General features: G+C 44.9%; 1 protein-coding gene across 1 annotated transcript in view; it reads left to right on the forward strand.

Moving 5' to 3' along the window:
• LOC139276947 (MICOS complex subunit mic25a-like) overlaps window positions 1–15,062 on the forward strand; it is a 556,647-nt gene that overhangs the window by 291,842 nt on the left and 249,743 nt on the right. The window contains exon 8 of the mRNA XM_070894945.1: window positions 7,386–7,456. Within this exon, the coding sequence (XP_070751046.1) occupies window positions 7,386–7,456 (71 nt within the window). The remainder of the gene's footprint in view (window positions 1–7,385; window positions 7,457–15,062) is intronic.

Here is a 15,062-nt window from a genome sequence, read left to right on the forward strand (position 1 = left end):
TTATTAAAAAAAGAAGTTAACACTAGGTGGAGCACTTGGCCGTGATCTTCTAACTTTGGTGAGGGAAGGAGGAAGAGGTAGAGAGAACGGATAGTTGGGACCGGCTAACTACTTGCGTCACAACTTTTGCAGTGAGATTGTAGACGTGCATTGTGTTTTTTTTTTAAATGCTCCAATGGCAAGACTCTCCCAGCTGGGGAATACGTACAGCGGGGAAGCAGGTCGAAATGCAGAGAAAACACAAAATTAATAAACTTGGCAATTGATGAGCACCATTGCAGCAAAGTGTAACCCTTCAGCAAAGGCTAAGCATTTTTGTTTTACGTGCAAGTTAAAGTTTGAAAAAGTACACTTTCTGATTTGTACTATCTCTCAAACCTTCGATGCTTCTGAAAGTGCTGGGTTACATTATGCCGTGACACCAAAACCCTGTATTGTCGCACCCTCTTGGCTGTTCTTCACATGTGCGAGTCATGAGCGTGATTGTCGCAGGCTATTTGATCTGGAGCGTCACAGTGAACTCGGTCCTGCCTTCCCCATGCACACACTTTCCAGCGCAGGTCATTGGATCAGCAGTGGGAGGTCTGGCTGATATATATTTTTAAAATCCACTCCCTAGCCCAAGGGTGCTGTAACCAGGTGTCGTGTCTCTGCTGCTGCGCTGGCTGAAGATCATCTAACCGGGAATGAAACCTGAGCCCTTTTGATCTGTATAACACCAGGTCACTCTGAGCAATGCAGAAACCCAGCAAGCCACCAGGGTTATAAATCACACCCCTTTATTTAAACATTGATGAGAACTGCAGCCACCCTTTATTTTATACACTGGATGTTACGGCACATTCACTGAGCTATCAGACAGAGGTTAGGCATTGCAGGGATCAATGTTTGGACACTATTTGCTCCTAATTGACGCTGAAACCAATTGTAAGCTTGTCTAGTTTACAGACGATAGCAAAAATGAGACCAATTTGAATGGAAAATGTAGTTAACAGTTTACAGAGGGATTTAGATCATGGAATTCATAGAAACAACAACAACTTACATTTATATAGCGCCTTTAACATAGTGAACTATCCTAATGCGCTTCACAGGAGTATTATGAGGCAAAAAATGTGACAACCGAGCCACATTAGGGCATGTGAGGGTCAAAGAGGTCGGTTTTAAGGAGCGTCTTGAAGGAGGAAAGAGAGGTAGAGAGGCGGAGAGGTTTAGGCAGGGAGTTCCAGAGCTTAGGGTCGAGGCAACAGAAGAATAATACAGCACAGAAGGGAACCATTTGGCCGATCGTACCTGTGCCAGATCTTTGAGCTTATCAGTTAGTCCCACTCCCCTGCTCTTTCCCCCGTAGCCCTGCAATTTTTTTTCCCAAGTATTTATCTAATTCTCTTGAAAGTTATTATTGAATCCTCATCATGCCTCTAGTTCTTTTGCCAATTTCCTTAAAATCAGTACCCTCTTGTTACCGACCCAACCACCAGTGGAAATGGTTTCTCTTTATTTATCCTGTTGAAACCCTACATAATTTTGAACACCTCTATCAAATCTCCCCTTAACCTTCTCTGCTCTAAGGAGAACACAGGAATTAGCACAGGGAGGTTTTGAAAACTGCCTGGGAGTTGTAGTAGATTTCTCTCTTCCATTGCCTAGGCAACAGAATGAATATAGAATCAGAAATTTACAGCACGGAAGGAGGCCATTTCGGCCCATCGTGTCTGCACCTGTCGACAAAGAGCTATCCAGCCTAATCCCACTTTCCAGTTCTTGGTCCGTAGCCCTGTAGGTTACGGCACTTCAAGTGCATATCCAAGTACCCTTTAAATGTTGTGAGGGTTTCTGCCTCTACCACCCTTTCATGCAGTGAGTTCCAGACCCCCACTACCCGCTGGGTGAAGAATTTGTGGCCAGATCGATGGAGTACAAGTCTCCAGTGCTGTACCACCCATCCCCCAGTCATCAAGATCCACGGTGCACCCTGGACAACGTGGACTACTTTCCATACCTCGGGAGCCTATTATCAACAAGGGCAGGCATCGACGACGAGATTCAACACCGCCTCCAGTGCGCCAGTGCAGCCTTCGGCTGCCTGAGGAAAAGAGTGTTCGAAGATCAGGCCCTCAAATCTGCCACCAAGCTCATGGTCTCCAGGGCTGTAGTGATACCCGCCCTTCTGTATGGCTCAGAGACGTGGACCATATACAGTAGACACCTCAAATCGCTGGAGAAATACCACCAACGATGTCTCCGCAAGATCCTGCAAATCCTCTGGAGGACAGACGCATCAACGTTAGCGTCCTCGACCAGACCAACCTCCCCAGCATCGAAGCACTGACCACACTCGACCAGCTCCGCTAGATGGGCCACATTGTTCGCATGTCTGACACAAGACTCCCAAAGCAAGCGCTCTACTCGGAACTCCTGCACGGCAAGCGAGCCCAAGGTGGGCAGAGGAAACGTTTCAAGGACACCCTCAAAACCTCCTTGATAAAATGCAACAGCCCCACCGACACCTGGGAGTCCCTGGCCAAAGACCGCCCTAAATGGAGAAAGTGCATCCAAGAGGGCACTGAACACCTCGAGTCTCATCGCCGAGCATGCAGAAACCAAGCGCAGGCAGTGAAAGGAGCATGCGGCCCACCCACCCTTTGCTTCAACAACTGTTCCACCTGAGACCGAAACTATAATTCCCGTATTTGACTGTTCAGTGACCTAAAAACTCATTTTTAGAGTGGAAGCAAGTCTTCCTCGATTTTGAGGGACTGCCTATGATGATGATGACTTGGCCTTTGTAACGTACTGATTCAGCTTTGGTCACCGCACTACAATGTGTAAAGTAGCTTCTTTGGAACGAGTATAAAGAAAGACAAGAAGAATGATATGATGTAAAGGGCCTGGGCAACAAAAAAAATTAGAGGACTTCCAGCTCTGTTGAGAAGGTAGTTAATAGGAGGAATTTGTATATGAAATATTAAATACTCTGGATAAGTTAAATCCAGAATATTATTGAAAGGTGAGTAGGATCAGAGGATATCAATTCAGTTAGTGAAAATTAAATTTCAAACAGAACTTATAGAAGGATTTATTTTTACTGGTAAATGTTTGTACCTCATTAGAGGCAAGGTGCCATGTCAACCTTAGCTCAGTTGGGTTGGAAGCCTGTATGTTTGAGTCCAATTCCGAGCTTTGAATGTCAGCCATGGCTCAGTCGGTCGTGCTCTCACCTCTGAGTCAGAAGATTGTGGGTTCAAGTCCCACTCCAGGAATTTGAGCACAAAATCTAGGTTGACACTCCAGTGCAGTGCTGAGCGAGCGCTGCACTGATGGATGTGCAGTCTTTCGGATGAGACGTTAAACTGACACCGCGTCTGCTCACTCGGGATTTATCCCCGGTATCCTGGCCAATATTTATCCCTCAATCAACATCACTAAAACCGATTATCTGGTCATTATCACATTGTTGTTTGTGGGAGCTTGCTGTGCACAAATTGGCTGCTGTGTCTCCTACATTACAACAGTGACTACACTTCAAAAAGTACATCATTGGCTGTAAAGCACGTTGGAAATCGATGAAGTTACGAAAGGCGCCATATAAATGCAAGTCTTTCTTGTCTTTCTATAATCTGGGCTGACTAGCCCAGTGCCGGACTACAGGGATGCTGCATTGTTTGAGCTGCTGTCCTTCAGATGCAATGCTAAACCTGTCTCTCTGCCCTGTTGGTTTCAGGACAATTTAAAGATCCCATTGGCGCCATTCAAAGAAAAGCAGCGAGTCCTCCCAGTGTCCTAGACAGTATTCCGTCCTCAGCTAGTCCCAAAAACAAATGAACTAGCTGTTCATCTTTGCTATTCGTAGGAGTTGCTGGTTCAGAATGTGCTGCATTTCAAAAACACATTGAGATGTTATAACGTGATGAGGAGTAATATAAATGCAAGCGTCATCATCAAAAACACTTGCATGCTAGGCTGAGAGGCTTTGGGTACTTGAGGGACTATCTTGAAAAAGATGCATAGCCTTTTCTCATCTTTGATTATTATGACACCTTCAAATGTAGGTTTCTATAGATGTTAAAGGGAAGCAAAACTAATGAACACACCATTACATTCTTTCCCTGTTCTTCCTCACCAGTTCTTTAAATGCTTAATATCGTATTACATTTCCCAAGATCAGAAACACTATGAGCATCTACTGGCACCAATTTATTTTTCTCAAATTGTGTTATTATTTTCCCACTGGCCTCTTTGAACTTTTGGTTTAATTTATATTTTCAAAATCAACTACCAGTACAGATTTAGAAGTCGGATCGCATGTTGCTAAGTTACGGCAATAAAATGTAAATACATCAGCAGAAGGAAAATGAGAAATTCAAACAGGGGGACTGTGTGCTTTATGTCTGATATAGACTTGCCAAAGAGCCGAGATTTGGGCATGCGATTTGGATTGGTTGATGCTGAGAAGCGAAATATATAAGCAAAGGCTCATAGCACTGAGTGCCACCAAGGTCTAGTTTGCTGGATTTTCTGCTTTAATGATTTTGGGGTGGTAATGGTGGCGGGGCGGCAGCGTTTGTGCCCGGGAACAGTTTGCGCCTCAGTCATCAAAATTGGGCAGCTGGGCAGTCTGGGGAGCTGCACTGAGGGAGGCGTACACCTCTCTGAGAGCGTTAGGATGGGAAACTCCCGAGCTAAAGCGATGGCCCCAGAGCGCTCCGAGAGACGTCTGGGGAGAAAAAAAAACCTGAAAAGCACCCCACAAAAACATTCCCAATACATAGCTCACACCACCACAACAGAAATCACAAAATAAATTAAAAGAAAAAACGATCACACTTATCTTAAGACAGCATTACTTATCTCTGCAGTTGGTATACGTTGGACTGCCCATATTTACAGGCGGTCACAGCAAGGCGCGCTGTGGAGCGTATGGGTTGGGCAGGACTCAAAAACGCATCGATGTCACAACCAGGTAATGCTCCACGTCGCTGCAAAACTGGCCCCAAAACCCCCGCTGCGCGCTGGAGGCTGACTGCCCACCCAGAGGACCTCACCACCACCATTGCCGCCCCTCTGGGGCAAAAAACAGGGGCGTAAGCTTAAAAAGGAAGACCAGATAAGTAAGATGTTCAGAGCACATCATGTTTGGTGTTTAAAAGCTTGTAGATTGTAGGAAGAAACGAAGGCCTCGGATTATAGCAGCAATCAGGGCAGCACATTTGGCTTCAGTGCTCCTGGGTTAAGGAGATGGAAAATCACTGGCATTCCCATTGCTGGTCACCATCTAATGATGTTGGGTGATTATTGGACCGAGCCTTCCCATGCTCTTATAGTCTGCTGACATTCAGCAACTAACCCCACACACAATAAATGGCTACTTGAACAACAACTTGCATTTATGTAATGCCTTTAACCTAGTAAAATGTCCCAACGTCCTAAAGGAGCTGAATCAGACACAATTTGACACTGAGTCACTTGAGATATTAGGACAGGTGACCAAACACTTGGTCAAAGAGGTAAGTTTTGAGGAGCGACTTAAAGGAGAAGGGAGTGGTTCAGGGAGAAAATTCCAGAGCTTCGGGCCTAGGCAGCTGAAGGTGAAGTAGTAAAATTTGGGGATATGCGAGGCTAGGATCGGAGGAATGCAGAGTTCTCGGATAGTTGTAGGGCTGCAGGAGGTTACAGAGATGGGAACAAGGTACAGGAGGGCATTCAGTGTCCAGCTGGAGTCTGGGGGAGGGGGGAGGATTTTTTTTTTCATTGCCCATCCCTAATTGCCCCTTGAGAAGGTGGTGGTGAGCCCACTTCTTGAACCGCTGCAGTCTGTGTGGTGAAGATACTCCCACAGTGCTGTTAGGGAGGGAGCTCCAGGATTTTGACCCAGTGATGATGAAGGAATCTGATGTAATAGCATTCGTTCATTTGGGAAGGTGAATTCTGTTACTCTGCCGTTTGCTACAGCTTGCATTACACGACTGGCGCTTCCTCTGTGATGATGAACGTATTGGAATAATCAAAATCTATTTTCCATCACTCACGGGGGCAGTTCTGCCTGGATCTCCTCCCCTATTTGCCCCACACTGTAAACAGCGTCACCTTTCAATTAAAAAAAACTGCTTTCACAGCAGCAATTAAAGCTGTGACAGCATGACTTCTACGGCCTGTAATATCTGTATCATGATCAGCCTTGACATTTATCAGTGCAAAGTTCGCATTATGAAATCATTGCCCCACAAACCAGTATTAGTGGTTTCTAAATAAACAATGCATTTCATCAGTTTAAATAGTGTTGCCTAAGTAACCTCAAATAATGTTAAAGCCGCTATCTTATGTCTGATTCTTTCCTTTTTTTTAAGTGTACGCCAGGTTTTAGAACCCTTAGAGGCTTCTTTCCTCAGGTGATGAAGTGCTTATCCCAGTTTCGAAGATGGCCACTTCATCATCTGACAAAGGAAGCTTCTCAGAAGCCTGAGAGTTCTGTACTATTCACTAAGGATCACGTTATGATTTATCGATGGCCTGATAATCAGTTTAAAAAAAAAAGCAACAGCGGTGGTGTTGATTATCACAATGTTAAAAAAAAAACTGACTGCCCTGTTATTTTAGCTGCAAGTTGAAACTCCTTTGTTCAGAGCATGGGGTCTTTGAATTGACCCACAGAACCTCCTCTCCATCATCCACACGATGGGGAGTGTTGCGTCTGAACAGAACAGAAGCTTCGCTGGTGTTCTCCTGAAGCATTTGCCTGAAAAAAACAAATTTCATATCGAATATATGAAATCAATTTTTTATTTAAAGTGAAATGCCCACCATGTAGCAGCTGCCTCCTTGAAAAGTCCACCTTTTTTCCCCCCGCTATTTCTAGAGTTGTTCAATTATACCCTTGTTTCTCGGTCTCTTTTCCTCTCTGCTCCATCAAAAACAATGAGCGGTGATCGAGGGGGTGATTGTAGTCGAGACTGAGTGAAGGCCTACTAGGCGGTGAGTCCTTACCGTCCCATGGCCACCTCTTTGAGGCAGTCACGGCTCTTAAAGTAAGGGGCAATTTCGGCCCCATAGTTTTTCACAGACTTTTTTAGTTAATAAGTTCGGGAAAGTGCCTCTTGTAGCTGAATAGCTAATTCTGTTATCAGTTTGCTCATCTAATGTTTTTTTGGATGGCCCAAAGTTTCCTGCTGTCATGTCATGTGATATATAATGTGCCTGGGTTTTCCTTTGACTCGATTTATATCTTGGTCAGCCTCATTATGTTAATATCTTCACATCCGATGTCTTGAGGAAAACATGTGTCAGTGAAATATCGATCGGCATTGTATTTCCAAATGAAACTTGATGCAGTTCTGCCTGTCGGTACAATAAATAAAACAATAACTAGTGCATTAATTTTCTTACAGAATGCGGACTACTACAGGCTTGCGTCAGCACAATTCAACGAAGCAGCGACAATAGCCGACTCCCACGTCAAGTAAGTACCCCAAATATGGACTGTTTGCAGTTGCACAGCCTAGCAATATTGCACTGGGTCAGAAGCAGATAATCTTGGATTGATGATTTTGTGATTTGCGACCGACTGGTAGGTAGGTTAGTTGGCATGGACTACTCCACAAAGCTGCCGTGGCAATGCCCGCATTTATTGCCTTAGCTTGTTACTCTTGAGAAGGTTGATGGTGGGACTTCTTCATGAAACGCTGCAATTTCAAACAACGCAGTGGCTTGCTAGGCCATTCAGAGGGCTGTTAAGAGTCAACCACGATGGTGTGGGACTGGAGTCACATATAGACCCAGGCCGGGTTAGGAGGCAGGTATCCTTCCCTAAAAGACACGAGTGAATCAATTGGGTTTTTGCGACAATCCCAAGGTCACTTTTACTGATACCAGATTCTCAAACTGAATTCAACTTCTCAAACTCACATTCTCTGCATTATTAGACCAAGCCTCTGGATTACTAGTCCAGTAACATAACAATTATGCTACCGTACACTGGGTGTGTTGGTTTAAAAGTTTATTTTTGACTACGTTTAGTGGTTTAGTGGAGACAAACAAGCATACAACATGATAGGTTCACCAGATTGATTCCTGGGATGAGAGGGTTGTCCTATGAGGAGAGATTGAGTAGATTGGGTCTATACTCTGGAGTTTAGAAGAATGAGAGGTGATCTAATTGAAACGTATAGGACTCTGAGAGGGATTGACAGGGAGGATGTTTCCCCTGGCTGGAGAGTCTAGAACTAGGGATCACAGTCTCAGAAAAAGGGGTCGGCCATTTAAGGCTGAGAAGAGGAAGATTTTCTTCACTCAGAGGGTTGTGAATCTTTGGAATTCTCTGCCCCAGAGGAATGTGGCAGCTGAATCGTTGAGCATATTCAAAGCTGAGATTGATAGATTTTTGGACTCTAGGGGAATCAAGGGATATGGGGATCGGGCAGGAAAGTGGAGTTGAGGATGAAGATCAGCCATGATCTTATTGAATGGCGGAGCAGGCTCAAGGGGCCTTATGGTCTCCTAATTCTTATGTTCTTGTGATATGGAGCCACACAGATGGAGAAGATCTAAGGCTCTAGTCATAGAAACATAGAAAATAGTTGCAGGAGTAGGCCATTCGGCCCCTCGAGCCTGCACCGCCATTCAATGAGTTCATGGCTGAACATGCAACTTCAGTATCCCATTCCTGCTTTCTCGCCATACCCCTTGATCCCCCTAGTAGTAAGGACTACATCTAACTCCTTTTTGAATATATTTAGTGAATTGGCCTCCACAACTTTCTGTGGTAGAGAATTCCACGGGTTCACCACTCTCTGGGTGAAGAAGTTTCTCCTCATCTCGATCCTAAATGGCTTACCCCTTATCCTTAGACTGTGACCCCTGGTTCTGGACTTCCCCAACATTGGGAACATTCTTCCTGCATCTAACCTGTCTAAAGCCATCAGAATTTTAAACGTTTCTATGAGATCCCCTTTCATTCTTCTGAACTCCAGTGAATACAAGCCCAGTTGATCCAGTCTTTCTTGATATGTCAGTCCCGCCATCCCGGGAATCAGTCTGGTGAACCTTCGCTGCACTCCCTCAATAGCAAGAATGACCTTCCTCAAGTTAGGAGACCAAAACTGTACACAGTACTCCAGGTGTGGCCTCACCAAGGCCCTGTACAACTGTAGCAACACCTCCCTGCCCCTGTACTCAAATCCCCTCGCTATGAAGGCCAACATGCCATTTGCTTTCTTAACCGCCTGCTGTACCTGCATGCCAACCTTCAATGACTGATGCACCATGACGCCAAGTTCTTGTTGCACTTCCCCTTTTCCTAATCTGTCACCATTCAGATAATAATCTGTCTCTCTGTTTTTACCACCAAAGTGGATAACCTCACATTTATCCACATTATACTTCATCTGCCATGCATTTGCCCACTCACCTAACCTATCCAAGTCACTCTGCAGCCTCATAGCATCCTCCTCGCAGCTCACACTGCCACCCAACTTAGTGTCATCCGCAAATTTGGAGATACTACATTTAATCCCCTCGTCTAAATCATTAATGTACAATGTAAACAGCTGGGGCCCCAGCACAGAACCTTGCGGTACCCCACTAGTCACTGCCTGCCATTCTGAAAAGTCCCCATTTACTCCTACTCTTTGGTTTAAATTGGCTGATCTCAGGTGGGGCAGCAATAGAGGGTTCTATAATTGGCCGAAGCACCTTTGGGTTAGAGAGTAGAAAATAAATCAGCCAGCCTGCTCACACCAGTTTGTTGTTCATTAACCCCTGCTAGAAAGAATGCATGTCTGGATGTTGGACACGGAAGGGGTCGGTGTTTGGGTTTGATGCCCCATGTGGTCCAAAATCACTCACTGCCTGACTTCACATATGAAGGGTGACATGGTACTGGAGGGTAGATGGCAGCGGGGGCTCTGGTCATGGGAAGAATGGGGAAAAATTTGGGAATTGAACTCAAAACATTCAAGAGAAATTCTTTACCCAGAGAATGGTGAGATGTGGAACTCGCTACCACAGGGAGTGGTTGAGGCGAATAGTATAGATGCGTTTAAGGGGAAGCTAGATAAACACACGAGGGAGAAAGGAATAGAAGGATATGTTGATGGGGTGAGTTGAAGTAGGGTGGGAGGAGGCTTGTGTGGAGCATAAACACCGGCATGGACCCATTGGTCGAGTGGCCTGGTTCTGCACTGTAAATACTACGTAATTCTAACTTGAAATTAAACGCTCCAATAATTAAATTAGTGAGCCTCCTTTAACAGATGAATGTCAACATTAAATTGTTCAGCCATGTGAATCAGAACGTAGCGCTTTAAAACTTTTTTTTAACAGTATTGGGTTATTTTAATTTTAAATAGATGCCATAAAGGCAGCACGGCCTTTGTAGTTCTCTTTTCTGTGTGCATGCCTGTGTTCAATAAAACTTTACACTTGTGTTGTGGTCCATAAATGGAGCATGTGCAAAGCAGATGGAAGTTTAAGCGTTTATATTTGTCAAATCCCCCAAAAAGAAAAGCCAGCTTTCTATACAACCTTACAGACCCTGTTACTGTGGAAAGAACCTGTCAATAAATACGGTGGGTTGGTCAATAATAAGGCTCTGTTCCTTGCACTTGAAAGTCTCTTCACCTGCTACTCCCCTCAACTCAGTCTTCCAGCGAACTGCCTCTTTAGATTAGAGTCACAATGCCTGACTCTTTACTTCTATCTTCTGTTCACTATCCCTTTTTTGTTCAGTTCAATGTCAGTGCTCACTCATCTCCCCGGTTCCACGTCTGGCGATGTGTCTGCACCGGAACCGCCATCACCTCTTCTCTCTTTTCAGAAGAACTGGCACTGTTTTTTTTTCAGCTTTATAATGTATTTGCTTCATGGGTTCTTTGCTTAAGAATTCATAGCATCACTTTGCTATGAAGAACTAGTTGGTTTGTTAGCAAAGGTTTAACAATCACACCACACATTATCAGTTCATCCACCAGGCTCGCAACCACCTGCCTCATCATAGATCCCCGAACCCAACTGGCTGGGGTTTTATTGAGTCTGGTTGAACATCACAACTCAACAGCTCAACCAACCTGTAAGCATACTCCCAAGTGCATACATTACAAGCTTCTACTGTCTTTCTATCCTCCCAATTCCTGCCTGGTGCCCCAGTCTCTTCCTCTCCACACTCCCTTCAGACATTTTCCAACGGTGCTATTTAAGTTTAAATTGTCCTTTTTTTTGTGGTGGTGGAGGGGACAGTATGGGGGTCAGAACTTAGTGCGATAAGGAAACATCAAGTCTTTAGGTGCTCTTTTGTTTTTTTGGAGGTGGGGCGAGGCAAAGAGAAGCCACTCAGTGGGTGTCAGCCTGAACCTCCACTGCAACAATGAAACTTGGCACCAATGCTTCCTACAAGTCAGAAGGTTGTGGGTTCAAGTCCCACTCCAGGGACTTGAGTACATAAATTTAGGCTGACACTCCCAGTGCAGGGCTGAGGGAACGCTGCACTGTCGGAGGTGCTGTCTTTCGGATGAAACGTTAAACCAAGGCCCCGTCTGCTTTCTCAGGTGGACGTAAAATATCCCTTGGCACTATTTTAGAAGGTGTCCTGGCCAATATTTATCCTTCAGTCAACATTACCCCCAAAAATTATCTGGTCATTATCACATTGATGTTTGTGGGAGCTTGCTGTACGCAAATTGGCTGCCGCTTTGCCACATTACAACAGTGACTACACTCCAAAAGTACTTCATTGGCTATAAAGCACTTTGAGACATCCAGTGGTTGTGAAAGGAGCTATATAAATGCAAATCTTTCTTTTTACAAGCTACACTTTATTCTGTGTGACCTGTTTCTTTTAGTGCCCGGTCCCTTTAAATGTCCGAAGTATTTACAATGGAGAGACCAGTGGGCAGCCTGCGTGGGACCTTTCCATTACTGTGTGGCCACACAGCTTAGATTGAACATTGCTGAGCACCCCTATTGGTGAATGAAAGATTGATACAGCACAGAAGGAGGCCATTCAGCCCATCGTACCTCTTTGGTCAAGCTATCCAATTAGCCCCACACACCTGCTCTTTCCCCATCGACCTGTAACTATTTTTCCTGCGAGTATTTATACAATTGAAAGTTATTATTAAATCTGCTTCAAGCATCCTTTCATTCAGTGCACTCCTGATCGCAGCAATTCACTGGGGGAAAAAATTCTTCCTGTCATTTCTGGTTCTGCTGCCAATCACCTTAAATCTACGTCCTCTGGTTACCAGCTCTCCTGTTACAAGAAACAGTTTCTCCTTATTTACTCTATCAAATCTGTTAGAATTTTGTACATCTCTTATCAAAATTCCTCTTAACCTTTTCTGCTCTAAGTAGAACAACCCCAGCTTCTCCAGTCTGTCCAATTGTTCACCAGCCATGTCCACCTGCGGTCACTAGATGTTACACGATCATTTGGTCACTGCTTCGTTCAATGGCCTTTGGAAAAAGAATACGTATTCTTGTGAGCAACAGTAGCATAAAGTAAAAAAATATTAATGGTGGTAACGCACGGCAGGTCTATCAGCATCAGTAAAGAGCATAATGTTTCGCCTATAGACCTGTCACCAGGAAAGGCTTCAGAGGTCCAGGAATGACTTCAGAGGGAGTGCTGCATAGGTTTACCAGATGATACCCGGACACCAGGGGTAAAAATACGAGGAGAGATTACACAACTAGGATTGCATTCCCTAGAATTTAGAAGTGTAAGGGGTGATTTGATCGAAGTTTTCAAGATATTAAGGGGAACAGATAGGATAGTTAGAGAGAAACTATTTCCATTGGTTGATTGTCTAGGACTAGGGGGCATAGTCTAAAAATTAGAGCCAGGCCTTTCAGGATGAAAGACTTGCATTTATATATTGCCTTTCACAGCCACCGGCTTTACAGCCAATGAAGTACTTTTGGAGTGTAGTCACTGTTGTAATTTGGGAAACCCGGCAGCCAATTTGCGCACAGCAAGCTCCCACATACAGCAGTGTGATAATGACTAGATAATCTGCTTTAATGATGTTGATTGAGGGATAAATATTGACCAGGACACGAGGGATAACTCCCCTGCTCTTTTTCGAAATAGTACCATGGGATCTTTTACATCTACCTGAGCGAGCCTCGCTTTAACATCTCATCCGAAAGACAGCACCTCCACTAATGCAGCACACCCCCAGCACTGCACTGGAGTGTCAACCTAGATTATTGTGCTGAAGTCCCTGGAGTGGGACTTGAACCCACAACCTTCTGACTCAGAGGCGAGTGTGCTACCCCACTGAGCTACAGCTGACACCTTAAGTGAAATTCATCATCATCATGAAGCACTTCTACACACAAATGATGGTAGAAGCTTGGAACTCTCTTCCGCAAATGGCAATTGATGTTCGATCAATTGTTAATTCTAAATGTGTGATTGATAGATTTTTGTTAAACAAAGGTGTTAAGGGATATGGGGCAAAGGCGGGCATATGGAGTTAGGTCACAGATTAGCCATGATCTCATTGAACAGACGGGACCCCGGTTTAACGTCTTATCCAAAAGATGGCACCTCCGACAGTGCAGCGCTCCCTCAGTACTGGTACTGGAGTGTCAGCCTAGAGTTTAGTGCTCAAGTTCCTAAATGGGACAGCCTTCTGACTCAGGTGAGTGTGCTACCCACTGAAGGAAAATCCTTTATCAGAGCTGTGCCAGATTTCTTTTTTTGTTACATGGACTTGTTTTAGCTCCTCATCCCAACCAATTCCCCTCCCTCTTCTCCCGTTTTATCTAGATGATTTATGGCAGCTGGTTTTAAAACTGTATATTAAGCAGGAAGGCATTTCTATCCACAGCTGGTGCCTTACCACAGACCACCCCCTGCAGGTTCTGAGAGAGGATTGGTCGACTCCCTATTTTATAAAGAAAACTATAATATCAATCCTTGGCATGGCGCACTGTATGAACGACGCTGTTTAGTCCCACTCCTTTACATTCGCTGCTTTCACCAATTCACAGAGGGAAAGGTTTATTAAAAAGCAAGGATAGCGTCTGTTTGACTCACAGGTCTGAATTATTCAGAGTCAGTCTCGAGAATCGAATGCCCTGCATCTCCCTGCGCTCCGTTTAGTTTTATAGTCTCTCAGCCAAACTAGTGCTGAAGCAGCAGCAGCCAGGGTCATTGTCAGCTGCTACGCCAGCCTCCTCCTCGAGTGTGAATCTCACTACTGCCACAAACAGTCAAAAGAACGTGAGTAAGGTAAAGGGTAAGAAAAGGTCGTTGAGTTCATCGAACCCTTACTGTAGGGTCAAGGCAATGAATGTCAGTGCACATTACCTGCACCCTGCAGAGGAGGGCGACGCACAAAATGGCCCAGGCGCCTCTTGCTGTCCTCTTCCCCTTCACCTGTACACCTCTGAAGACTTGCTACTCTGTTTTCATGGGGTAAACAGGGAGAAGCTGATGTCCCTGGCAGGAGGGTCGATAACCAGAGGACACAGATTGAATTGGCAAAAGGACCAGAGGGAAGAACGCAAGAACATAAGAGTTAGGAACAGTATTCGGCCCCTTGAGCCTGCTCCGCCATTCAGTAAGATCATGGCTGATCTTCGACCTCAACTCCACTATCCTGCACTATCCCCATATCCCTTGATTCCCCTAGAATGCAAAAATCTATCGATCTCAGCCTTGAATATACTCAACGACTCAGCATCCACAGCCCTTTGAGGCAGGGAATTCCAAAAATTCACAACCCTCTGAGTGAAGAAATTCCTCCTCATCTCAGTCCTAAATAGCCGACCCCTTATCCTAAGACTATGCCTCCTAGTTCTAGACTCTCAGCCAGGAGAAATAATCTCTTAGCATCTACCCTGTCAATCCCCCTCAGAATCTTACATGTTTCAATGAGATCGCCTCTCATTCTTCTAAACACCATAGAGTATAGGCCCAATCTACTCAATCTCTCCTCATAGGACAATCCTCTCATCCCAGGGATTAATCTAGTGAGTCTTTGTTACACTGCTTCGAAGGCAAGTATATCCTTTCTCGGATAAGGAGACCAAAAGTATGCACAGTGCTCCAGGTATGGCCT

This window comes from Pristiophorus japonicus, chromosome 12 (assembly GCF_044704955.1).
Source record: "Pristiophorus japonicus isolate sPriJap1 chromosome 12, sPriJap1.hap1, whole genome shotgun sequence".
NCBI lineage: Eukaryota > Metazoa > Chordata > Chondrichthyes > Pristiophoridae > Pristiophorus > Pristiophorus japonicus.